The sequence below is a fragment of the Panthera leo genome, chromosome D4 (genome assembly GCF_018350215.1).
Source record: "Panthera leo isolate Ple1 chromosome D4, P.leo_Ple1_pat1.1, whole genome shotgun sequence".
Taxonomy (NCBI): Eukaryota; Metazoa; Chordata; class Mammalia; order Carnivora; family Felidae; genus Panthera; species Panthera leo.
The window spans coordinates 88420726-88443873 of record NC_056691.1 but is presented as its reverse complement, the minus strand read 5'-3'; the positions used below and the strand labels follow the sequence as shown (position 1 = coordinate 88443873).

General features: G+C 61.7%; 1 protein-coding gene across 1 annotated transcript; it reads right to left on the bottom strand.

The window, feature by feature from the left end:
* Positions 1-935: 935 nt before the first annotated feature.
* Positions 936-15226, bottom strand: PRDM12 (PR/SET domain 12). The gene is made up of 5 exons (XM_042913934.1): positions 15004-15226; positions 12944-13134; positions 11357-11512; positions 2664-2775; positions 936-1345 (listed from the first exon to the last, which is right to left on the bottom strand). The coding sequence occupies exons 1-5, from the start codon at positions 15224-15226 to the stop codon at positions 936-938; spliced, it is 1092 nt and encodes a 363-aa protein (XP_042769868.1).
* Between the last annotated feature and the right edge of the window lie 7922 nt (positions 15227-23148).

Sequence of the window (23148 nt, the reverse complement as noted above, 5' to 3'; positions counted from 1 at the left end):
CGCACAGTATTGGTGCTTCGGTCCCTCCCCGGGAGCCGGCTTTGGGACTAAGGTGGCCAGAAGAAGAGAAGGGCCCGCCCACGAGGGAGGAGCAGGTTTCAGGTCTCTTCCGGCTGCCCCCGAGCCCCGCCAGCCCCCAAGTCGCAAGGTCGTGTCCGTGACTCCCGACCCTGCGGGGGCACCAGTCCCCAGAGGCAGCCGGAGGTGCGGTGCGCGCACCGGCCCGCACCCCCGCCCTCAGGCCCGGGGCGGTCGTCCTCCCCCCACTCCCGAGCTCCCCGTCCCCGCTGAGGCCCCGCCACCCCCGAGGGATGCCAGCCCGGGCGGCCGGCTCGACGGCAGCGGGGAGACTCGGGGGCGAGGCCGAGCGTGGGGACCCCCGGGGAGGAGGAGGAGGAGGAGGAGGAGGAGGAGGAGGAGGAGGAGGAGGAGGAGGAGGAGGAGGAGGAGGAGGAGGAGGAGGAGGAGGAGGAGGAGGAGGAGGAGGAGGAGGAGGAGGAGGAGGAGGAGGAGGAGGAGGAGGAGGAGGAGGAGGAGGAGGAGGAGGAGGAGGAGGAGGAGGAGGAGGAGGAGGAGGAGGAGGAGGAGGAGGAGGAGGAGGAGGAGGAGGAGGAGGAGGAGGAGGAGGAGGAGGAGGAGGAGGAGGAGGAGGAGGAGGAGGAGGAGGAGGAGGAGGAGGAGGAGGAGGAGGAGGAGGAGGAGGAGGAGGAGGAGGCCGATCAGCCGCCCGTCAGTGTCCTCACCTGCGAGACTGAACGAAGACTGTTTGCCTAGGGGGTCACTTCCGGGGCGCACCTACGGCGCGGGGCACCTCTGGCCGGATCGGGAGGGGGGGGGCGGGGTCGAGTCAGGAGTGATAGCGCAGTCCCGGCCCGCGCCGCGCGGGCGGGAGGCGGGGCGCGCGGGCGCGGCGGGCGCGGGCGCGCGCGCGGCGCTCACAGCACCATGGCCGGCAGGTGGTGCGCGGCCGCGGCGGCGGCGGCCGCGAGCGCGGGCGCGTGCGCGTGCGGCGCGGGCAGCGCGGGCGAGTGCGCCTGCAGCGCGGCGCTGGGCGGCCGGTGGCGCGCGCTCTTCTGGTGGGCGCGCAGGCCGGCCAGCTGCGAGTAGGCGCTCTGGCACACCTGGCACTTGTAGGGGCGCTCGCCCGTGTGCAGGCGCACGTGGTTGCGCAGAGTGGACGACTGGCTGAAGCGGCGGTTGCAGAAGCGGCACACGAAGGGCTTGTCCAGCGTGTGGATGCGCATGTGCGAGCGCAGGTTGCTGCGCGAGTTGAAGCCGCGGTGGCAGATGACACAGCGCATGCGGCCCGCGGTGCCCGCCGCCGAGTCCGCCGGGTGGAAGTCCTCTGGCCGCGCGGGCGGGGCCCCGGGGGGGGGGGGGAGCAGGCGGGGAGAGGGCGGGGGAGGGGGGGGGGAGAGAGCAGGCTCGTTACGACCCGCGCCCCCGCGGCCCGGCACGCGCGCACCCCCCGCCACGCGCGCCCTCCTCCCGGCCCCGCCTCGGATGGACCCGGGCCAGGCGGGTGCGGGGTCCCGAGCAGACCGGTGGGCGGGATGAGAGGGGCGTCAGGGAGCCTGGCTTGGGGTCAGATAGGAGTTGGATCCAGACTGTGCTGAGACCTCGAGGCCTTAGTGACTTGGCCTCCGAAACCTCAACGTTCCCATCTGTAAAACGGGGACCTACTACGACCTCATGGGGTTATGCACAACTTGGCCAGATGATCACAAAAAGCTGCACTTTACCTCCCTTAGCCTGTATATGGGAAGTACGTGGCTCAAAGTAGCCTTCTATAAATGACTGTCTTCCATAAAAGGCCCCCCCAAATACCATTTATTCATCCCACAGATATTTCCTGGGTGCCTGTTATGTACCAGGGAACTGCGCCTCATTTTTCTCAGTGCTGAGATGGAAGTAATAACAGCATCAGCCCCAGAAGCTGCTGTAAGGATCAGAGAAATTAGTGTTTGTAACACATTAGCCGGAGCGCAGGGTCTCAGCTTTGTCCTCTCAAATTAAAGACGACCAAATTTCGCGAGGGCTTTATGAGGACCCAAGTGGGATGATAACCCGTAAAGGGTTTAGCTCGATAAACTTGGCATGAAATAGGTCTTGTGCAAGTGGTCTCTATCGTGATGACCAGTGTCCCCCCACAACCCACGGAGGCAAGGCACGCTCTGCCCCACCTTCAATCAACATGTTTATACCAAGCACCTGCCCCAGGCCCTGCACCGGGGACAGAGGGGCACGTACATCGCCAGAGCTGGAAGGCAGTTTAAAGATCATCTCGCCCAACATCTTGCCTTCACAGATGGAGAAACTAAGGCAAGATGGTGAAGCAGAGCTGCTCCCGCTGCTGGGCCCCTTGCTCCTTCCGCTACACCCTCTGCCTCTCTGGTGTCTCCCCACGGAACCTGCCCCCAGATCATTTATTTTGTCCAGGAAACACACTGCCGTTCATGCGGGGACTGCGGTGGGCAGCTCCAGGGGCATCGGCCTGCTTGGGCCAATAGTCTCCTGTGCTCAATACTGCTGGAGGTGGAACCAGGATCCCTGGAGGCCAGGAGCCGCCCTGCCACAAAGACATGCGCACACACACACACACACACACACACACGCTCACTCTCTCATTCTGGGTTCATCGTGGCCTCATGGAGACTACTTACCATGCTTGTTCTTTTTCTGCTCCTCCTCTAGTCCGGGCACACCAGGGATCCCCAGGAACGTGTTGTGTGAGTTTCCATACCACACCAGCAGCTCCTGGTCAGGAGGGATCATCTACAGGGAAGAGAGCAGGATGGGGTTAGGGAGACAGCGGTCCCAGGTGTGAGACTCAGGGTGTCTGCACATCCCCCCTCCCCGCTCCCCCTGCCCCGGAGCCAGGAGGCAGCTGTCCTCTGCCTGCCATGGAGATGTGGATCCAGTGTCAGCCCCGAGAAAGCCACCGTAGGCGTCCCCAGCGAGCTGCACAAACATAGACGTCCGGGGGATGCTCCGTCTGGCCCTCCGCTTCCCTCTCCCAGCCCAGGCCTTCTCGCCATCCCTGTCCTGGCTCCGCCGCGGGAACACAGCTGCCACCCAGCCGCGTAAGAGCTCCCGAACTGGCAGCAACAGAACGAAGCCTTGTAGCAAGCAGAAGTTCCGGAAGAAGGTAGGCCAGAAAACTTTTCGTTTCTTACTGAGGGGAACCAGAGTCAGCCAGCCCTCAGGTCTGCAGGGCTGAGGCAGGCGTGCCCCAGGAGCGTGGGCTGCGGGGCACCCTAGGGGACTCGGTTGCATCTTGTCTGAAAATGTTCTGGCAACACCTCTCATCCAAAGCGCCCACAAGGCAGCACCACATCACAGGTGCTCCTGTCCCTGTCACTGTCTCTGCGGGACTCCTTGCACACGGCAAATGCTAGAAAAGAAGCATTCCGATTGAGAAACACCCTCACCTCAGGAAATACTGGGGCACACGGACCTAAAATCCATTTCTGTGGGAGAGAACTTCACAAATGATGACAGGGCCACTCCCCAGGGCGGGGGTGGGGGGGCGGGGACCTGCCCCAGGGAAGGGGTGAAGGCCCTGGACAGTTCAGGGAGGCTGTGGAAGGCCTGACGTGGCACTAACCATAAACCCCACACTCCGGAGGAAAGGGGGGACATCCCAAGGGGCCCGCCAGGCCTTTGGCGATAGCCAGTTAGCCCCTCCCAATCGGGGAATCTTCAGGCCCCGGCAACTAAGACAGATGAGAGAGATGGGGCGCCTGGCTTTCTCGGTCAGTGGAGCACGCCACTCTTAATCTCGGGGTTGTGAGTTCGAGTCCCACGTTGGGTGTAGAGATTACTTAACAATAAAATCTTAAAAGGGGTGCCTGGGTGACTCAGTCGGTTGGGTGAGTGTCCAACTCTTGATTTTAGTCGTGGCATCAGGCTGTGCATCGGGCTATGTGCTCAGGGTGGAGCCTGCTTGGGATCCTTTCTCTCTCTCCCTCTGTCCCTCTCCCCTGCTCGTGCTCTCCCAAATAAAAAAATAATAAAATAAAATAAAATCTTAGAGAGAGCGAGAGAGAGACAAAGGAAAGAGGAGATGGGCCCCACCCTCCCAAGCCTGCACCCCCGAGCTGACTTTGGCATTCAGCCCGTGGGTCACTCTCTGACCTTCCCAGAGAAAGCTGGACACCCCCAGGCAGCAAGTGGTTTGTTCGCCTCACGGGTCGTCTACCATCTGAACGGAGTTGCAGCACCAAAGTTCACACGGAAACCATCTGGGGGTATCTGGAATCACGCAAGGATAGGAGCCCCCTCCCTCGGGCTCCCTGGTTGCAGAGAAGGCCCCGCCCCTTCCGTGGGGCTCTGGCCTACAGACCCCCACCACAGGCGGAACCCTTCTAGCCACCACCGCTTCCTTCCCCGGTCAGAGCTAGGACAACCCTCAGACCAGCCAGCTCTGCTCGATCTGAAAGGAGAGGAGTGGGAGAGGGCAAGTGTGTGAGGGGCCTCGTCACTGCGTCCTCCTAAGACTCAGCCCGGGGTCCCCGGGTCCCTTCCCAACAGCTCCCCCTCCCCGCCCCCACCCATGGGGCATCACGTCGAGCCCTCAGGGTCAGTGAGTGACCAGAAACCAAGCAGAGGATGCCAGGGTTTGAATATGGAAAGTGCAGCCCCCGAACCCCAGGAAAATTAGGTGGTGCCTCAAAGAAAGCAGGCAGACTAGAACTTGGCACCACAGGGACAGTCCTCAAGGTCATTCACAGTCATGGCCGCTGTCCCAGAAGTCAGTGGGACAGCGGTGGAGGCCCTGCTGGAAAGGGGTCAGAGAAGACAGAGGTTTTGTGAGTCTCCCTAGAAAAGAGGAGGTTGGAACCAGAACAATTGAAGATCAGTTCATTGTCAGAAGGCTGCTCTCTGAGGGAAGGTGTGGATGGGCCCTCCGCCATCTGGTCCCTGTGTGACCCTAGGCCAGCCCTTGGCCTCTCTAAGCTTGTCTCCTCAAATGAGGGGGTGGGGGAACATGAGCCCTGAGGTCCCCCAACTCTGACACTCTGATCGCAAGTCATCTCCGACACCGTCCTGACTCCTAGCTTCCGTTTCCAGAATCATGGTTCCAAAGCAACAGGCTCCCCGTCAGACTGTCCCAACAGGAGATACTCCCGCAGAGGGTTCTGACTCAGGACCTGAAGTCACGCTGTCAGGGGCCACCTGGGCTCCCTAGCTGCCAAGCCTGTGACCTCGGGCAGCTTGCCTTCCGTCGCCGGGCCTCAGTTTCCTCGACTGTAAAACAGGGACAGCACCATTGCTCTGGTCTCACGGGGTCAGGGCTCCGCAGAGCCCCGCACATAAACCTTGGCGAGGTGGACGGACACAGGAGCGCTTGTTATAATTTTCCCCAAGCCCACCAGCCTCTCAGGAAGCTGGCAGCGCTCCGTGGAGCATCAGGTCCCCCAGTGGTCCCCACAGAGCCTGCAGTGTGGCTCCGGCCGCTGGCACAGTGAAAGCCCAGGATGACTGGTGGCTTTGCCTTCGGTGACCCGACAAGAGCACAGGCTGGGGCCGCGTGCGCCAAGCACGGGAGCCCGAGATCGGGCCACTGCTTCCGGCGTGGCTGGGGCAGGGGCACCTCCAGGGAGGGCAGTGATGTGCATGGGAAGTTCAGCAAGCCCCCGGCGGATGTCGCCCTGATCTTCGCCTCTACCTCCAGACTCTCAGTGTAGGAATCAAGTATCTAAGTCAACACCAGCCTTCTCCTTGTAATAGACAATAGCGATCGTTATTAAATCTAAAACGAACGCGACAACAACAATGGTGAGGAACCAGAAGCCAAGAACATCTGGGACTACACAGATTCTGAGTATTATTATTCAAAATGGTTGTTTGGAGGGGCACCTGGGCGACTCAGTTGGTTGAGCATCGGGCTTTGGCTCAGGTCATGATCTCACAGTCTGTGGGTTCGAGCCCCGTGTCGGGTTCTGAGCTGACAGCTCGGAGTCTGGAGCCTGCTTCGGATTCTGTGTCTGCCTCTCTCTCTGCCCCTCCCTGGCCTGTATTCTGTCTCTCAAAAATAAATAAACATTTAAAAATTATTTAAAAAGTGGTTGTTTGGAATATTATTTAAAAAGATTTTTTTTGAAGTTTATTTATTTACTTTGAGAGTGAGCACAAGGAGGGGAGGAGCAGGGAGGAGAGACAGAAGCCCAAGCAGGCTCCACGCCATCAGCACACAGCCCCACGCGGGGCTTGAACTCACGAACCGTGAGCTCACAACCTGAGACGAGATCAGGAGTCAGACAACCGACGGAGCCACCCAGGTGCCCCAGGAATATTATTTTTTAAATAAGAGCTTCAATATCGACTTTTGATATAGAGTGACGCGTGTATTTACCGACACATTTTTTAAACGTCCGAAAATTAATTTTACTAGTTAATTTCAGAAATTGAAACCACGATGCAGACACGTTGACCAAAACGTGTCAACACATAAGGGGGGGTATATAACGACAAGTAACTCTCCCTCCCATCCTGGATGCCCAGCCACCGTCACCAGTTTTCTACGCTTCTTTCCACAGAAGGGTTTGTCATTTTGAGACGATTAAAACATGCTGACTTAAGGTTCGTGAGGAGCAGAGTGAATTCTGCTTTCTAGAAGAGATAGCGGATTTTTAGAAAAGCAATGAACAAATATTACTTTCAAGCTATATACATACACACACACACACACACACACACACACATATATATACATATACATACATACATAAAAGAAAGAAAATCTCTGAAGAAGAATCTACTGGAATTGGGAACGACACTGCTCGCCAGATCTGGAGAAGCCACCAGCACTGGGGAAGGTCAGAAGTGGAGCCTCTAGGATCTTTCCCGAGCTCTGGGAAGCCAGAGGCAGCCCCTGACCTGGACATCTGGTCCCCGCTTGCTTACTGGTACCCCTCATGCAATAACCCCAGAGACGGAGACAAGGAGACCCTCAGACCGGACCCGTAGCCTCCTCCCTGAGATCCTGGCACCATTGTCCACAGACTCCCAGGGTCCCGGCAGCTGACCGCCTGAGAGCAAAGAACAGCCACGGTGCCCGTCAGGCCTTCCAGATCCTTCTGTGGTGTCTTATGGCCAACACTCTGGCGTGGCCCTGGCGGGACTCTCCACTGGAGCCCGGAGAACCAGAATCAGCTATTTATTCACTTTTCTGGACATTAGGCGCTGGCTCAGGACACACAAAAAAGCAAATAATTCCCAAAGAAACCGAGTCGCGTACCATAAAATCTACGTTGCCAAGACTTGGGGGGAATATCGGGGCCTGAGTCTTTCCTTGACAAATTACATAATCGCTCCACTCATGCTCTTAATTTTTATTTTATTTTATTTTAGAGAGAGAGTGCGCAAGTAGAGGAGAGGGGCAGAGAGAAAAAGAATCTTAAGCAGGCTCCGCGCTTAGTGCAGAGCCTGACACGGGGCTCAATTCCATGACCCTGGGACCGTGACCTGAGCCCAAATCAAGAGCGGGACGCTCAACCGACTGAGCCACCCAGGCGCCCCTCTCAACTTGTGCTTCGTAACCTTCCCTGTCAGCCCAGAAGTTTTGTTCTGCCCCATTTCTGAATTTTTATTATAAGTGGAAACCGACCGGTTTGGGGTTGTTTTCCTAATAAAAATTTATGTCGCACTATTGAACATGCTCCCAGGAGGCTCTGAGGCCCTCCCTCCCTTTCCCCGGGCGGCGCAAAAGCCCTCGTCTAGAAGGATCTCCGTGTCATCTGGACGAATATCAATTTCCATCGTGCCACAGATGTCCTGACACACCAATTAATAGAGTTCCAACAAATACATATTGGCCAGGGAGGCCCCATGACATGGTGACCAACAGCTTTGCCCTGGGGGGGGGGGGGGGGTCAGACAGGCCTAGATTCAAATCACAGCTCGCCAACCTCCTGCGATCTCCTTGAACTTTAGTTTTATCATCATTAAAACGGGGACAGTGAGTGGCGCCTGGGTGGCTCAGTCAGTGGATCATCCATCCGACTCTTGGTTTCAGTTCAGGTCACGATCTTACAATTTCGTGGGTTCGAGCCCTGCGTCCGACTCTGCGCTGGCAGTCCGGAGCCTGCTTGGGATTCTCTGTCTCCCTCTCTGTCTGCCCCGCCCCTGCTCGTACTGTCACTGTCTCTCTCGGAATACATAAATAAACCTTAAAAAAAAAAAAAAAAAAAGACGGGGACAGGGGACAGTGATAGTATCTCACAAAGCTGAAAGGTCTCGATTCGTAAAAAGTTGCTCAGACCTTAGATCCAGGCCCCCATCACCTGCGGCAAGACTTACTTGTTCAACACTGAGTGGTCACTTGCTATGTGCTCGGCGCTTTCTAGAAATGTCATTTGAGGCACCTGACGTTCCAGTAAATGCTTCTGTGGCCAAATCGACGAGGAGAATGGCCCAGGAATAGCAGCCAGATGCCAAACCCGCCTGGGGGTTCTCCACCGACTGGCTGGCCTTGAAACCCCAGCTCCATTTGGAAGGCTATTATTTTGCATTTGTGGGGATTTCGAGGGCAGCCGCCGTGTATGCTGTTTATTGCAGAAAGATGTTCCTTCCCGTTTTGGGGGGCAAGTAATGGGTTCCCGTTACGGAAAATAAACAGCAGCTCTGAGTTGACAGAAAGATTAAGACAATGGATCATGGCCAAGGCCCAGCTCCTCGGCCGACTCACACACACGCACAGAACAAATGGCCCACGTATTCCAGAAGCTTCGGGGAGTGGCCCGGGGGAGCAGCAATTTCTTCTGGTGGAGCCTAGAAGGGCCAGGGAGCGCTGGCCTCTGCCCTGAGGCACGGTGGGTGGTCACCCCGTCCAGACCTGCGGTGTGCAGGTCCCATAAGGGGAATCTCACGTTGCCACACAATGGTTTGAGAAGACTGCCATCACGAGGAAGGTGTCCAGCTTCATTTATTAAAAGTAAAATGAGGGGCGTCTGGGTGGCTCAGTGGGTCGAGGGTCCGACTTCGGCTCAGGTCATGATCTCCCGGTTCGTGAGTTCAAGCCCTGCGTCGGGCTCTGTACTGACAGCTCGGAGCCTGGCACCTGCTTCAGATTCTGTGTCTCCTTCTTTTTCTTTGCCCCTCCCCTGCTTCTGCGCTCATGTGCTCTCTCGCTCTCAAAAATAAACATTTTTTTTTAAGTTTAAATGAAAGTAAAGTGACATTTTGTGTTTCCTTGTCCCTCACCCAAACAGTCCCCTCTGTAGGCTTGCCAACCCTGGGCAAGCATTAACGGCAAATCAGCTGGTGTTTAGCTCACGGTATCATATGTGATACGATTTCCTTCCCCTTATCCTTTTCTCTCACCTTAAATCCTGATGAAATGCAGGGTTTTATTTTTTTTAATCTTATAAATTCAGATTCCTCCCTGGAGATACCCTTCAGCCACTGTGCCCTCTGACTCGGAATTTCTGTAGAAATTTCTATTGATGTTTCCTGACTCTGGTGAGCCTTGGGCTGGGATGCCCACACCGGGAGATGAGACTGAGAGGCCCCCGAGTCTGTCCCAGCCGGGAGTCCTTTGGCCCGAATCGTGTGAACGTTCCTATTTTCTCTCATGCGCACGCGCGTGTGCACCTGTGCTCGTGTTATGTGTGTGCACGCAAGGAACACGAAGGGTGTGCGTCCCCGGTCTCTTCTGTAGCGGGATGGCCGGGACTGGGTGCGCAAGTAGGAGGATGTGCGAGTGAGGCTGGGAGGGTGGGAGGGGTGAAGATGCAGGGGTGCTCTCTGCTGGCAGTGAGGCTCAGCCACACCCGAGGCCAATTTGAGGCCAGCCGGTGGCGGGGGGGGAGGGGGTCCTTGTTCCCACAGAGTGGTGGCCCAGCCACATGGTCACAGCGGCCACCTCTGTCCTGGGCCTTAGGCCACCTTCAGCCCTACCTTCACGCAGCCCCATGCTGCTCCCCCTCACTTGAACCCCAGTCCAGAAACTGCACCTCGCTTCACCCTCCTGGTCCCCCTCCACTTCCTGGCCCCCCCCCACCAGGGCCCACCCTTCAGCTGGGACCCACTCCCCGGCCACACCAGTACCCAGGCAAAGACCATCCTGCTGTCATCTCTGGGAGATTTCCTGGAGCCTGGTGACAGAGGGACAACTGGACCCCGGTTCCAGAAGCTGCTAGGCCCCAGTGCCCCTCAGGCCTTAGAAAGACTTGGGGCTCCGAATCCCGGGGAGAAAATGGACTACAGGGAAATCATTCTCCTTCAGACTCCTCCAAAACTCAACCAAGCCCAGCCCCACCCTAAGGGACACTGCCCCCTTCCACTAGCGGAGTGGAAGAATGAGGTCCAAACAAGTGTGGGGGGAACATCCCCCTGCTGTCCCCCCCACCACACACACACACACACAGCCCTTACCACCAATCTGCCATGGGGAAGGAAGACAGCTTGTTCCACTCCGGGGCCAGATGGTAAGCAAATTTCCTACCAAAGGACACTGTCCAAGGAGGGTCCCGACAGCATGGCCATCATGGCGGCCACCAGTTGGCTTGCTTTGCGCCGTCAGCCCCTCCCCATACACCGTCAGCTTTTCTGCCTCTGCCCAAGCGTTTCCCTATTGGGAACACCTCCTTTTCCCATCCTCCCGAACCTTCCCGTGACCTGGGCCCGGCTTAGCTACCCCCAACCATGGGATGTGATATTTACGTGTCTGCTCTCTCTCCCTTTCTCTCGCCTCCAAGAAGTTCCACTCCACACGGGCATTCGCACTAACATTGCCCCCGCAAGGCTCGGTAAGAGCTCCTGAGTCGTCTGCCACCAAGTGAGACCCAGCTTCCTCCTCGTGGAATCCTCCCTCGTGGATTAAATGCACAGGGATTATAAACGAGGATGCAGACACAGAGCCTAGGAGAAGCCTTACACAGCAAGGGATCAATACGTGATAGCTGAGACCAGAGTCGTGATCCACATGTCATGAGCATCCCACGCGAGCAGGACAAGGAGCTAAAATGCTGCAGACACAGTGCCCTCCCTCCCATCCAGATGTTTTCCCCAGGCTGCCTTCCCGCGTCTTGCTCTCTGTATCTCTTGGCTTCTGGACCCCAGGACACCCTAAGCAGCTATCCAAGGACCTCACCGCTGAGGTGCCCGTGACATCCACAAGGGCATCGAGTCAAAAGTTCTGTCCTTTCTGATCCACAGCAGGAAACCTGCCACGAAGTTCGTGCTCCCAGGGACCGCGATGCGTGGGCCCCGGTCGTACAGCCTGAGCAGGGCCAGCGGGGCCCGAAGGCAACACCCTTCCATCCCCTGCGGTTCCCGGGACCGACGCGGCTGCCTGCACACCTTCTCCCGGCCGCCCCACGCTTCCTTACACAACAGGACACACGCTCACCTCAATGGCCTTGTAGAAGATGCTGGTGCCAATCTGGACGACCTCCAGGTTCTGCTCCTGCTCGTTACGCGCACACTTGATATAGGTCATCCAGCTCCGGTGGTCCTCCTGGCTGGCATCGATGAAATAGCGCACCGTGCCGTCCTCGTTGAACACCTGCCCGCAGGGAAACGAGGGACGGAGTGAGGCAGGCTGTGTCGCAGGCGCCACCTGTGGCCGGGCCCAGGCCCGGCAGATACACACACACACACACACACACACACACACACTCCCCGTGCTCGCAACAGCCCCAGGGAGGGGAAGCAGCTCTCATCTCAGTCTCCCAGCGGAGAAAAGGGAGGCTCAGAGCAGCGCAGTGACTTTCCGGAGGCCAGGCAGCTAGAAGTGACCAACAGGGAGTCGGTCTCCCGGGCCCCACGGCCCCTGCTGCCATGGGCTCCCCATCTCCAGAGGAGAAGGGTCTCCAGGGATCACCGACTGGACAAAGTGGTATCCAGCTAACCCCCTGGGGATGCAGAGGTGCTCCTCAAAGCAGCGCAGAGCACTGGCCAGGACCTCAGAGGGGGGGACACGGGAGCCTGGAGAGGGAAGACTGGCTCACGGTGACACCCTGGCCTGGCCTAACCCCCCTTGTGGGACCTACCAAGAATAGTCAGAGACCAAGCTGGACCCCAGCTTGCTAACCTAGCAACAAATGGGACCGGTAACTACTGGCCCAGGCCTCCAGGGAGGGAGGAGGTGAGGTCAGGAGAGGCGTCTGGACCATCGCCCTGTTCCCTTCCTCCTGCTCCTGTGACCGGAAGCAAGATGTGTCATATTGGGCTCCTCCAGGGACGGTGAGGTGGGGGCTGGGGGGTGGATCCATGGAGGGAGGGGGAATGAGATCAGGGAGAGGGTGTTCCGAACCCCCAAACTCCCGGCAGCTGCTGCGGCCAGAGCCCCAGGAAGCGGAATTGTTTGGGGGAGTGGCTTTGTCCTCCCTGGCGGAGGAGAGAAGGGTCAGAGGGCCTGGGATGAATGGAAGCTTCTCTGGGCTTCAGTTTCCTTCTGTAAAATGGGAATAATAATTCATTGGGCTGCTGAGATAGTCTGGTGGAATGTGGGCCCCTGACCTGGAAAGCTGACTCAACACCAGTTTGTCCCCGATCATTTCCAGTTGTCATCGTTCTGCCTGGGCCGAGAAGCCCATTCCTAGGAAGAACCCACAGCTCCTGTGGTTCTCCATGCTGGCCACCCTCACACCCAGGCCGGGTGGCTCTGAGGGGTTTTCCTTGCAGCTTCCTCCGGTTCCCTTCCCAGCAGTCGGCAAAACCCTGGGCAAGCATCGGCCTCTCCTGCTCTCTCTCAGTGCCCTCCTCTGCGAGTTGGGGCCAACAACAGTCCCAAGGGTGGGCCGGGGGGGGGGGGGGGGGGGGACGAGGGTCAGATTTTCCAAACAATGGCCTTCCCGCGAGCGGTTTGGGGAGGCTCCTTCAGGCATCCAGGTGCAGGATCGGGCTTCAGGGAGCGCTGGGGCGCCAGGGACCAAGCGGCGTCTGCCTGACTCCAGGATCCCGCCAGAGCCCCTCTCCCCCGGCTGGAACCCACCTCCCACATGAGGTTGTTGTTCTTGCAGATGTCCACATGCTCTGGGGCGATGACGCGGCCGGTGAAGGGGCCCATCTCGGTGCCGGCCTTGATCCACGTCTTGGAGAAGATGCCGAGGCCCTCGCCGGGGATGGAACTCTGCGCGATGATCACCTCCGCCGGCAGCACCAGGCTGGACAGCTTCTGCACCTCTGTGACCGCCGCCGGGGCAGGGGGACCCGGTCAGAGCCTGAGGCAGGGGATGGCCGGCTCTTCCCCACCAGGGACCCAGGCCCGTCCTGCCTGGCCCGACCGACCCCAGGCCCGCCCTGGAATGACTCTGCAGAAGTCACTGGGGTGTGTGTGCGCGAGGAGGAGTGGAGGGCGCAGGGTGGAGTCTCCTCCCTTTGCAACCGGGGGACCCTCCGTACCTTCCAAAGCAAGAGATGCTTTGGGGCTCATTTCTAGGGACGCTTTTCTTTCCTTCTTTCTCTTTCTTTCTTTCTTTCTTTCTTTCTTTCTTTCTTTCTTGTCTCTCCACTAATTCTCAAAGCATCCACAACCTCCCTGCTCTCCACCCTGGAAGAGTTCAAGAACTACCGTGCCCGTCGCAGCGCGCGGGTTTACAAATGGGTAAACTGAGGCCAGCTCCCAGGAGGAGGCGGTAGCCAAGACGAGACCGCCCTTCGGCCCCGGCACTCAGCGCTCCCTGCGCCTCCCCGCACGGAATCTAGGGCGGCGTGGAAGGACCCCGGAGGCGGCCAGGGGCTCTCACGCTTTTCGGGGTGCGGAAGGCCCCGCACCTCGGGGCGGACTGGCGACAGCGCTGGAAAGAGACCGCAGGCTGCGGGAGGCGGCGGAAGGTCCAAAGAAACTCGGGCTGCGGCGGGCCGCCTTCGGCGCGCTGCGTGTGACCCGGGGTCCGCCTGGGTCCCCCTCCGCGCCGGGGATCCGGGGCGCCAGAAAGGGCGGCGCCCGGATCCAGGCGAGCCCTGAAGTCGCCCCTCTGGGCGGGAAAGAGCCGGGAGGCCCCCAGCCCCCCGGGGAGGGGTCCCCCCCGGCCGGGCCCGGCAGCCGGAGTGGGGGCGGCCAGGCGCACAGGGGCGTTTTCCATGTCTTACAAGGTTCCCCTCTAAGCTACCTGGGAAAATAGCCGGCGAGCGGGCCGGCTGAAAGGGGGGGTTAAACGGTGTCCATTGCGGCGCGGCCGGCAATTTGTCACGCTGTTAAAGTGATAGCATTCATTCGGCTCCATTCGAAAGAAATTGCTAATTCTAAATTCATTAGCCCGGGAAGAATGCTGTAGCAGTAAATTGTAGCTCAATGCGGAGGGGACTTGTTTAAAAGGGGCCGAGGAATTCCCCTTACAAAGAGGGGGGATTAGGTGGTTGACATAGCGTGAATGGAAGTGGAATTAGTCTGCACGGTAAATTAAGAGAGGAACAGAAATCGTCACGGGGGAAGAGAGGGCGACGCGCAGAGATGCCAGCGTCGGGGAAAGATATTGTTTGCAGGTTGATGAATGAGGAGTAAGACCTTGAGACATCTTAAAGAAAAGAAACTTTTCTCGCTCTCTCGCTCTCTCCCTCGCTCCCTCCGCGGCTTTCTCTCCCGACCCGCCCGCCCCCCGCCCCCTCCCCAGCCCCCCCCCCTCCCCTTTTAAAGTTCTCGGTTTAAGTGGGAACTTTCGCGGGTCAAGCCCAAGTTAACTAAATGAATTTTAAACCCCTTCTTTTTGAGTCAACTGCTATTACACGCCTAGTAAGGCTTTAAATGCCGGGAACCCGCCGGCTCAAAGGGGCGAGGGGCGGGCAGGGGTGGGGGGGGGGGGGGAGAGCCTGGGGGCGCCGGGCCCCGCAGCCTCGACGCGGCTGCTTCCCGCCCCGCCCCGCCCGGGCCTCGCCGCTCGCGCCCCGGTTCGGCTTCCGGGAAACTGAGGCCCACGGAGCACCTGCAGCGCCCAGGCTGGCGCGAGCGGCCGCGACGCCCCTGGTCCCGGCCGCGCCCCGGGCGTCGCCAGGCAGGGGAACCCGGGGCCGCCGGGAGGCGGGGACGCGACCGGCCTCGACGGCGCGACTCACCGCCGGAGAAAGACTGCGCCAGGACCTCGGCGGTGAAGGCCGTCTTGGGGCTGGCGTGGTGGCTCTTGTCCTCGAAGAGCTGCTCGCCCAGCACGTTGCGCCAGCGGCCGTACAGGAAGCTGTGCAGGATGTCGGAGGTGATGACCTCGGCCAGCGCCAGCCCCGGCGCCTTCAGCCCGGTCTTGAGCACCAGGGCCTCCGCCGGGAGCACGGAGCCCATCATGGGCGGCCCGGGGCTCGCCGGCGCCGGGGACGGACGGCCGGGCCGACGCGGGGATGCGGCGGGTGAGAGGGGAGCGGAGGAGCGAGAGAGGAGGGCTGTGCTGGAGGAGGAGAAGGAAGAGGAGCAGGGGGAGGACGAGGACGAGGAGGAGGAGGAGGAGGAGGAGGGGGGGGAGGACGCAGGAGGGAGCGGGAGGCGAGGCGGGCTGCGAGGAAAGTGAACGAGGGGGAGCGAGGCGGAGAGGGAGAGGAATCAGCAGAGGTGGCAGAGGCTGCGCGGAGGGCCGGAGAGACGGGGGTGGAGGCGGAGGTGGGTGCGGGGGGTGCGGGGTGGGTGGGAGGCGGGTGGCTGCCGAGAAACGGCGGCGAGGGGCTCTCGGACGCGCGCTCGCCTCTCGCACACCCGGCCCGGACGGTCTTCCCCTTGGCAAAATCTCAGCGCCTTTATAGGAGCCGCAGTGACCCTCCTAATTGGTTATTAATGACCCCCTGACGTCGGACAGACTTGTTGTACCCGGCCGGGCGCGAGGAGCCCTCGCCGCCAGAGCTCAAGGGGCGGGGGCGCGCAGGCCGCTCCGAATTGTCCCTCTTCGCTCCTCCCGCCCCTCCCCGGCCCTTCCTCTCTCGCCCCCCCCCTCCCCTCCTCTTCCTCCTCCTCCCCCCGTGGGAAGCGCGGGGCTGGGAGGGAGGCTCAGCCCGCGGCGAGGAGAGGAGGGGACGGAGCAGGGGAGGGGGCGCGGAGAGGCTCGCCCGGCTTCCGGGGACCGGACTGGGCCGGAGGGGACGCCTGGCCTCGGGCCCCGCCGGCCCCGCGCCCACCCACTTGTCCCAGGCCGGCTCTGCGCTGCTCCTCCCGGCCCGGCCGGCCCGGCGCTCCCCTCCCCTCCGCTCCCCTCCCCTCCCCTCCGCTCCCAGGCCCTCCCGGCCCGGCCCGCCCCGGCCCGGGCTCTCCGGAGCTCCGGGCCCCAGGCCGCAGGCCGCGCTGATCCCCCGCTGCAGACGGCGCTGCCGGAGCCTGGCGCTTCGCTTCAAACGGGCCGCTCCTCCCGCCCCGCTCGCCGCTCGCTGCTCCGCGGCCGAGTGTGAAACTCTTCCCCGCGCGGAACGGGCTGCGCGGCGGGGCTGCGGCCAACGCTGGGGCCGCCCTGCCCGAAACGGCGTCGTGGGCGACCGGTTCCCGCCTCTCGGGGGGCTAGCGGCGCGTGGTCCAGAATAGGCTTTTCTGATGAACACCGGGGGAGGGGGTGCTGACAGGGGTCCCCGGGCAGTGAGTGGGAGCAGCCGGGCTCCAAAGCGAACGTTCTCCGAAACCGCTGGCAGCCCCAGGAGAGACTGCGGTGCGCGCGGGGCTTGAGGCTCCGGCCTCCCAGCTTCCCCGCTCGGCTGCCACCGAGGGAGGCTCGCAGCCTTCGGCACTCCTTCCTTCCGGCCTCCTAGTTCTCGTTCTTTCCCTTCTGGCCTCCCTCTTCTCTCCCTTCCTCCCGCCCCCATTCCACCAGGGTGCTTTCGGCGCTGAGGTTCCCAGGCACCCGCAGCGCCAGCACGGTGTCTCTCGGCCTCTTTCCGGAGACGAGGAGCTGCTGAGCCTCGGACGAGGCCACGGCTTCCTGCAGGCTCTGCCGACTTCTGGGGTTAGCCTCAAGCCCCGACCCCAGCCCTAGACGCGGGAGGGGCATCATAGGGACACCTCCTTCCCTCCCTGCAATTTCAGGTTCCGTTAAGGGAGCCGAGTTTTCTGGGGGCATGGTTTGGGCTCACGGATTAGCTGGAGGAAGGGGACTCTCCAGGCTTCCTCCGCAACACGGGGGACTTGCACGGAAGGTCGGGGGCCTGGCCTTCCCGTTCGGAGGTCACTGCCCTCCCCACCCCTTGGCAAAGAACTCCTTCCACCGTGGGGTCGTGGCCTTTGCTAGGCCATCCTCGCACCTGACCGCCGTGGACCCCCGGCCTCCGCCTGCCCAGTGCGGGCCAGTGGTCCCCGGCATCCCGGTGTCCGCATCGGCGCTTAGGCTAAAGAAGGCGGCAACCGCAGGCCTTCAGACCCAGGGCCCGGGTGCGCCTGGAGGCTGATGCCCAGAGGAGGCTGCTCCGGGCAGAAGGCGCGACCGTCGGGCCTGGCGCCAGCAGAGGGCAGCGCTGCAGAGGAGCAAGCGCAGCTCGCGGGTGAGGTCCCGGAACCTCGAGTCCCTTGCAGATGCCGCCGGAGGGCCACGCCGGCTCAGGCTTGAACCGGGGGTTCCGTGGGAGGGGGCCGACGGCGTCCGAGCCTGGGTGCCCTCACTCACGCCTGGACCTTAGCTTCTGGGAGGACGTGGTAGAGGGGGAAACGCGCCCGGGCGTAGGAGACCACGTCTGAGAGCGCCGCCGGGAGATGAAAGGAGGCTGAGGGCTTCTGTACGTCCTTGGGACGGCCTTTCTGTCTGGGCCTCAGTGTCCCCGTCTACACAACGGCTTAAGCTGGACTTTGCGAACCGAGGTTCCTTCCCACCTGGACCCATTCTGGGTCAGATCACTTTCCTCTGAAAGCCCGGAGGATTTTTGCCAATTCCCGGGCCACACCCCCCCGGGAGAAAAGCCCTCGCTCGGGTCTGTGCGTACCTCCAACCACGGGCGCAGCATTTGGGACCTGGACCCCAGCTCCGGGTCCGAAGGTGAAAGGACTGAGGGTTCGGACCGCGCCTAGGGAGCCCGATTCCTTTCCCCTGGACCCGAAAACCCGGGGAGCGGTGCTGGGGGCGGGGATGGGGCGGAAGCAGCGCCCGGGGCTGCCTTCCAGCTCGTGCGCCCGCCGGCCCCGCGCGCGCCTCCGCCGTGCGCTCTCAAATTTTGTGCTTCTGGTCCAGCCCCGGACCCGCCTGAACCGCGCGCCCCAGGGAAAGGGCAGGGCCCATTGGAGTCGGGGCGCAAGGCCGCGCCCCGAAATGCGAGGGAAGAAAGACATTGCACGTTCCGGAGTTTCTCCGCGGATGAGCCGCGTGGTTTTTCGCGGGGCCCAGGCGAGGAGTGTGTCGGCGCCGCAGCCCCCTACCCTACCCTGGCCCGGCCCGAGCTCGCAGGCGCCGCCCTCCTCCCGCCTGCGGGCCGCTGTTCCGAGATCTCTTTAATATTCATGGGCGTTAATAGAGAGGCCCCCAGTATATCGGTCCATTGTGGGCGGCTCGTAGGGCTTGAATAGGCCCCGGCCCTCTTTCTTCGGCGCAGCTTCCCGAGGGGCCGGGCCAGGAGTGAATGGCCCCGCTTCCCGCCCCGCGCCTCCTCCCCCTCGCGGGGAGAACATCTTTATCCCCGCCGCCGCCGCCGTCGCCGCCGTCGTCGCCCCGGCCCCCATTCACGCTCCCGGGCTCCGGGCGGAACGAATCAATCGGCCGCGGCTCTTCGGAGGTCATCCGCGTGGCCTGGGCTCCCCCTTCTCCCGGAGCCCACGGGAGTGGACAGAGGGATCGGCGGCAGGCCGACGGACCCACGGACTGAGGGACACTTGGGGGGGGGTGGTGGAGGGAGCAAGGGCAGGGGAGCCCCGCGAGGGGTGGCCGGCCCGGCGCCGGTGAAGAGGGACCCAGGGTCCCGCGGCCGCCCGAGACCGGCTCGTATCTACCTGTTGCCCCGCACAGAGCGGAGCGTGGAGAGAACGGGGCCCACGGCCCAAGCCCCTCTCGAGGCACCGGCGCGCGCCCCTCGGGGCCCGGCGGCAGCACCCCCCCGAGACCCGGGACTCGGGGTGGGGGGCGGCCCAGGGCTCCCCCCGGCCCCGCGGCCCGGCCCGCAGGGCGCTTTCGTTCTCGCCTCTGCGCCCCTGCTCAGCCCGGGGGCGCCCCGGTCCAGACTGCGCGCTTCGGCGGGGCGTTCCGAGGGGAAGCCGGGTGCCCGGCTCCCGCGCCCTCACTCAGCCGCCCCGACTCGGGTGCAGGGGGGGCGCGAGTCGGCCAGGCGGGGCCGAGCGCCCGGGTCCCCGCCCCTCCCGCCCCGCGGGCCCTCCGAAGCGCAGAAAGGAGCCCATTGTCCGCCGGGAAATACATTTTTGGGGGCCGAGTGAAAGCCCGTCTTTCTTTTGAACTTTAGAAGAAAGTCTTCTGCCCTCGCCCCTCGGAGGGAGAGATTTGTCTCCCCTCCCGGGGGCCCCCGCGCGCCTCCTCCTCCCGAAACATCTGCCGGGGGAAAATCCACCCTGGAGGGCAGATCGCGCTCGCTCTAAGCCCCGCGAACTCATTAAAAAGATATTAGCGGCGGGGGCAGGTCCCGCGCAGGTATCGATCGGCCGGAATGAGCCCGAGGAAGAAAAGGCGAAGAATGCGGTCGCGCCGCGTCCCGACCCCCTACCCGGGTCCCCCGGCCCCCTGCGCCCCAGCCCCGCGGCGGCGGCGGCGGCGGGGCCCCCCGAGCGGCCCGCGCGGCCGGCTGCCTCGCGACGCGCCTCGCCCCCCTCCCCCCCTCCCGGGCTCCCCTGCCTCCCCGTGCCGGGCGCCCCCACCCCTCCGCGCCCGCACGCGGGGTCCCGGCTCCTCCCGCCGCTCCCCTCCACCGCGCTCCCCCCGCCCGCGCCGCCCTCCTTCTCCGGCGCGCTCTCCTCTTTCGCCAGCTCCGGCCCCCTCGCCGGCTTCTCACACCCTCTCGGCCTCCTCCTCCCATTTCTCGCCCGTGCCGAGTCTCAGTCTTTCGGGTCCCAGTCCCGCCGTGGCCCAGGGAAATTCCTTCCTCTCGTGGGGCCCGCGGGTCCCCCGGCCCCCGTTCCCGCGGGACGGTCCAGGGCTCCAGCGCCCCCGCCGACGCCTCCGAAGGCCCGACGGGCTGCGAGGTGGGGGTGGCGGCGCGGGCCCGTAGAAACGGTTTTGACGGACGTGACTCGGGCCTGGCCTGCCCGGGGCTGCCGGGCGGAGCGGCGGCCGCAGCGCCTTGAATAGGGACGGCGCCCCCGCCCCCCTCAATCTAATTAGCCTCCCGGGCCGGGGAGAGACAAAGGCGCGCCCCGGGGCGCCCACGTCGAGCGCGTCTGAGCGGAGTCGGCGGCGTCCCGGACGCCAGGTGACCGGCACGCGAGTCTCGCTGGGCGCCGAGGGCAGGGACCCCCCCCCCCCTTCCTTGCGCCTTCCAGAACCCTCCGCCCCCAACGCCCGCGCCCGGGCTCCCAGCCCCGAGGATGCCAGCGCCCAAGTCGGAGTGACAATCGTGACAATCGGCGCAGCGGGACCCAGGGGAGCTACAACTCCAGGAGAGGCACGGCGGGCGGGTGTTGGACACAGGCTTATGGAGGGAGGCGGCGAGGGACGGAGACGGAGGGAGACTGAGGCCAAGAGAGGCCGAGATGGAAGGATCCAGATGAAGGTTAAAGTCTGCCACGTGGAGACACAGGGACAGGTAGAGATGAGAGGAGGTCGAGCAGGGATTCCCAAAGTGCCTGCGGCTTTTGAGAGCTAGAGAGATGGCCCAGAAGCAGGAAGAGGGAGGACAGGGGAGGCTAGGGACAGAGACATGGGGCAGGGTGTGTGTGGGAGGATGGGGGGGGGCGGTGGGAAGCAGGCTGGCAGGATGGAGAGAGAAGGAGGCTGGCTGGGGAAGGTGGGTGTCTCCAGGCCCTCTGGCATGGCCCTTCAACTCTGATGGCTTTCCCCCTCCTGTGGGTCCTGGGACAGCCCGAAAGAACTACCCGGACCCCACACCATCTTCCTTTCCAGAGACCCTGCCCCCGTGGCACCCAGCCTGCCTGGCCTTCCTCCATTTCTCGGCTGCCTGCCTCCCAGCTCTTGCATACACCTGCTGCTGTCCGCCTGGGATGCCCCGGAGCAGAGGGGGTTGGGGCAGAGAATTATCCCCTTGGCTGCCATCCACACTGTATCTGGCCTCACGGAGATCCCGAAGGCTCTGGTCATTCTTTAGCCCAAGAAACATTTATTGAGTGGCCACCGTGTGCCTGGCTCTATGCAAAGCCTTGGAGCACCCACGTGACCAGGGCAGCCGCAGTCCTTGCTTTCTCAGACCAGCTTCCAAGGCTGGGTGGGGTGGGGGGCCACCGTGGTGGGGCTGGACGCGGTGGCGGCCTCTTTTAGGCCAGTCTGGTGGCCCCGATGCCTCTGTCCGCGTGGCTTGGATCTCATCTGTAAAGTGGGAACAATAACCCTGCCCGTGTCGTAAGGCCTGATGGGCCCAGTGAGTGAGCTCACGCGGAAGAGATGCCTGCGGCCGTCATTCCTAACGACGGCTTCCAAAGACCACGCCACCTGTGGGTCCTCTGGGACCATCTGGATACGCCCCGAGGACCCGAGGATGTGAGTCCAATCCTGGCTCCAGCAGGTACTGGTCTGGAGCCCAGGCACCAATTCCCCCTCTCTGAACCTCAGTTTCTTCATCTGCGAAATGGGGATAATGATAGAACCTCCGGCGGCAGGGCTGTCCTGCCGAATAAAAGACATAATGCATGGAAAGGTCATAGGATCGAAAATGTGCTCCATATACAGAAAATATTAGCAACCTCATTACACTTAAAAGTAACACGTGGCCACGCTTGGAAATGTGGGAAATATGAAAGCGCTGGGTGGGTACCAACTACGGCCAAAGGGACACCGAAAAGCAAAACCAAAAGCATGTACTCGCACCGCTAAGACTCCCCCCCGCCCCTCACTGGCTCCAGCCTCTCCCCTCCTGTCTGTCCAGAGTCTGACTGGGGGCAATTAGAGACGATAGGCTCATCTGAAGACCAGTTAAATAAGTTGTAGCTACAACGAAGCGGAAATTTACTGCTTCAAATGCCCAGTAGGTCCCAAATTGTATTTATTCTGGAGGCTCCTGGACACTCCAGACTCTCAGATCGTCGTGTATTTATTTTAATTATGCGACTATCTTTGACGCACCCCCACCGTGTGGCAGGCTGGTCCCTGGAGACTTGAGTTGAAGGTAAATTAGTTCACCCAGCAATCTCCCGAGCACTTGCCCTGCGCTAGCCCGGTCTGAGCACAGAGAGGCCGCGGAGGACCCACCCACCTGGATCGATGCTCGGGATGCTGAGGTTTTCCTGAGCAAGCTGGCGGGTCCACAGATCCCAGGCACACGGTGAGCTGTTAGCCAGGGAACCCGAGTCTCATATCCTCGTCCTCCAGCTGGTGGGAACGTCCTCCTGCTCCTCACGACTCTCGTGAAGGGGGTGCTTAGAGCCACCGGCCCACCGTGCCCCATGCCGGCTCCATACGTCCTACCAGGAAGCACGAAACTGTACCCTCGCGTACCCAGATCGGCGGCTTTAAATGTGTGTCGAGCAGGGAAATGCTGTCTCCCGATGAACTCGTAAGAAGAAATCTGATTTAGAGAACAGATATAGGACTTCGAGTTTCAGCCCACCACGTCGAGAACTCAGACGTCACCCCACTGTAGTCCTTACAAATAAGAAAAAGCTGGGGGCGCCTGGGTGGCTCAGTCGGTGAAGCGACTTCGGCTCAGGTCATGATCTCTCGGTTTGTGAGTTCGAGCCCCGCATCGGGCTCTGTGCTGATGGCTCAGAACTTGGAGCCTGCTTTGGCTTCTGGGTCTCCTTCTCTCTCTGCCCCTCCTGTCTCTCACTGTCTCTCAAAAACAAGTAAGTGTTTAAAAAAAAAAAAAAAGGAAAGGGAAATGCTGGACACACTGAAAACCAGCAATTTTCCCAGGACCCTTTGGAGAACTGAGGTTGAAAGGCAACTGTTACCCAGCGATCTGGGGAGACGGGGAACCTGGCGAGTCACGGGCAGGATGTGTTCACCCGCAGCAGAGTTGCTGGGGCCACAAAGGTGCAGGAACACATCGTGGCGATTTTGACAGATCGCTGGACGCTGAGTGTGGACGCGGGGGGAGCCATGGTTTTTTACCTCCAGGAACCCCACCAGGTTCTCCAGGAGGAGATCTGAGCAGAGACCAGCTAGTGCCCCCAGCACGGGGAGGGGAGAGGCGTCCTGGTGAAAT